Below are 2,126 nucleotides of genomic sequence, written 5' to 3' on the forward strand. Positions count from 1 at the left end.
CGGACCTAATGGATTATCAGGTTTTGTAGAAGCAGAGGGTTGTTTTAGTGTTGTTATTTTTAAGAATAAAACATCTAAATGAGGTGAAGCAATTAAATTAAGTTTTATATTAACTCAAAGTATTAGAGATGAGTCTCTAATCAAAAGTTTAATAGAATATTTAGGGTGTGGTAATACAAGTTTGGATTCTAGAGGTACTATTGATTTTAAAGTAACGAAATTTTCTAGTATAAAAGATATCATTATTCCTTTTTTCGCTAAATATCCTTTAAAAGGTAATAAAAATTTAGACCTATTAGATTTTAGTGAAATAACAAGATTAATGGAAAATAAATCGCATTTAACTTTAGACGGATTAAATAAAATAAAACAGATCCGTAATAAAATGAATACGAATAGAAAATAACTTTAAAATTAATATATTAATTTATAAACATGAGAAATTTGATTTAAACGTATCAAGAAAAAGATAGTGTTTTCGAATGTGGTTTCCACTCATTTTTAGGGCAAAATAGAACACAGTTTAGTGTTTCATTTTTCATATTTGGATTATTGTTCTTACTTTTCGACCTTGAAATTCTTTTAGTCTATCCTTACGCTGTAAGTACAAACACTAATGATATTTATGGTTTAAGTATAATGTTAATTTTCTTTGTGCTATTAACATTAGGTTTTGTGTTTGAATTAGGTAAAGGTGCTCTTAACATAGAGAGTAGACAAAATACTTTTAAAGAACAGGGTACTAGTGCAAAAATCTTTATCTTTTTGCAACAAAACAAAACAGAATAGTATCTTTTACTCAGTTAATATTTTATTCAAAAAAAATCTCAATTCTCATGTCCTTTGCAGAAATTATTCAAAGGATTCTCGTAAGGGAACAGGTTTTTGGAGAAAAGCTAAATCATTAGATGAATCAGATATAAATAATCCTTTTATGTAAGTGAATAACTTTTTAAAGAAATACCCTTCCAAGGAATTAGCTAAAAAATCTATAGATTTAAATCTAATTCACTCCATTTTCACTCACCTGATTTTAAACTAACCTTAGAAGAGTTCAATCTTTTAAGAAATACCCTACCGATATGATTTGATTTACGTATTACAGATAAATCTAAATTTATACAAACTGTTGGTAAGTATGCACGTAAAGGTACAAAAGGCGTGGCAGGTGTATATGTATTTACTAATAAAAATAGTGGGTTTTCTTATGTAGGATCTTCCATTTCTTTAGTTAATCGTTTAACTACAGGGTGTTTTTCAACCGCTTAGCTACAAGAAAAATAAGCATAGCCATCGCTTATTTAGGACTCCATTCGTTTTACCTTAATCTATCTATTTTACCTGTAGAATTGCTTGAGAAAAAAACTTTTTCAGGTGAGAACGCTAAAATTTCTAAAGTAAAAAATCTTATTCTAGCTTTAGAACAAATATTTCTTCTAGAACTTAACCCAGAAGATAATGTTTTGAAGGTAGCTGGTTCACCAGCGGGTTTAAAGCGTACTCTTTAATCTATGATGCCTAGTTTTATTAAAAATTCTAAACTAGTGTATTTATATGATGAAATTAATAAAGAACTTATTTCTAAAAGTCAGACTGATTTAGGTAAAATTACTAATTCCCTGAGGGAATTTACCTTAGTAAATACCTGAAGGAATTTACCGCAGGTAAATAGTAGTATATTAAAAATAAGTACTTATAAAGCTAATGGTAAATTATATCTTAATCAATTTCTTTTTTCAAATATACCGTTAGATGGTTATACTAATAATCTAAAAAGTTCCTCAGATTTGTTACCCTATATAAATGTTATTAAGTTAGCTGGTCCTAATACGGATTTAGTTATTAAGTCCTTTTTAGAAATAAGTAAAAATAAAAATCTTTCCAGAGTTGTCCATTTTTTTACTTCCGAAAAAGATATCTTGTTGTTACAATAACTTAAACAAGATAGTTTGGATGCTGATGAATATGAAAGATTGGTTGCTACTCAAGTTGAGACTTATAAAAGTATAAAATTTAATTATAATCAAAAAAGAGATTTTCATAGTTCTTCATGATTAAATTCTTTTTATTATAAAAAGATAAGATTTTATAATACAACTAGCTATAGACTTCAAGAGACAGTTGTA

General features: G+C 27.1%; 2 protein-coding genes across 2 annotated transcripts; one reads left to right on the forward strand and one right to left on the reverse strand.

Moving 5' to 3' along the window:
* Positions 1 to 114: 114 nt before the first annotated feature.
* On the reverse strand, positions 115 to 499 carry COCMIDRAFT_111486 (uncharacterized protein; the record flags this gene model as incomplete). Its single annotated transcript, XM_007695819.1, has 2 exons — positions 115 to 406; positions 456 to 499. The coding sequence occupies 2 exons, from the start codon at positions 497 to 499 to the stop codon at positions 115 to 117; spliced, it is 336 nt and encodes a 111-aa protein (XP_007694009.1).
* On the forward strand, positions 457 to 720 carry COCMIDRAFT_43615 (uncharacterized protein; the record flags this gene model as incomplete). Its single annotated transcript, XM_007695820.1, has 1 exon — positions 457 to 720. A coding segment is annotated over one exon (264 nt), but the record flags the coding sequence as incomplete, so codon positions are not given.
* Between the last annotated feature and the right edge of the window lie 1,406 nt (positions 721 to 2,126).

This window comes from Bipolaris oryzae (genome assembly GCF_000523455.1).
Source record: "Bipolaris oryzae ATCC 44560 unplaced genomic scaffold scaffold_497, whole genome shotgun sequence".
Classification (NCBI taxonomy): domain Eukaryota; kingdom Fungi; phylum Ascomycota; class Dothideomycetes; order Pleosporales; family Pleosporaceae; genus Bipolaris; species Bipolaris oryzae.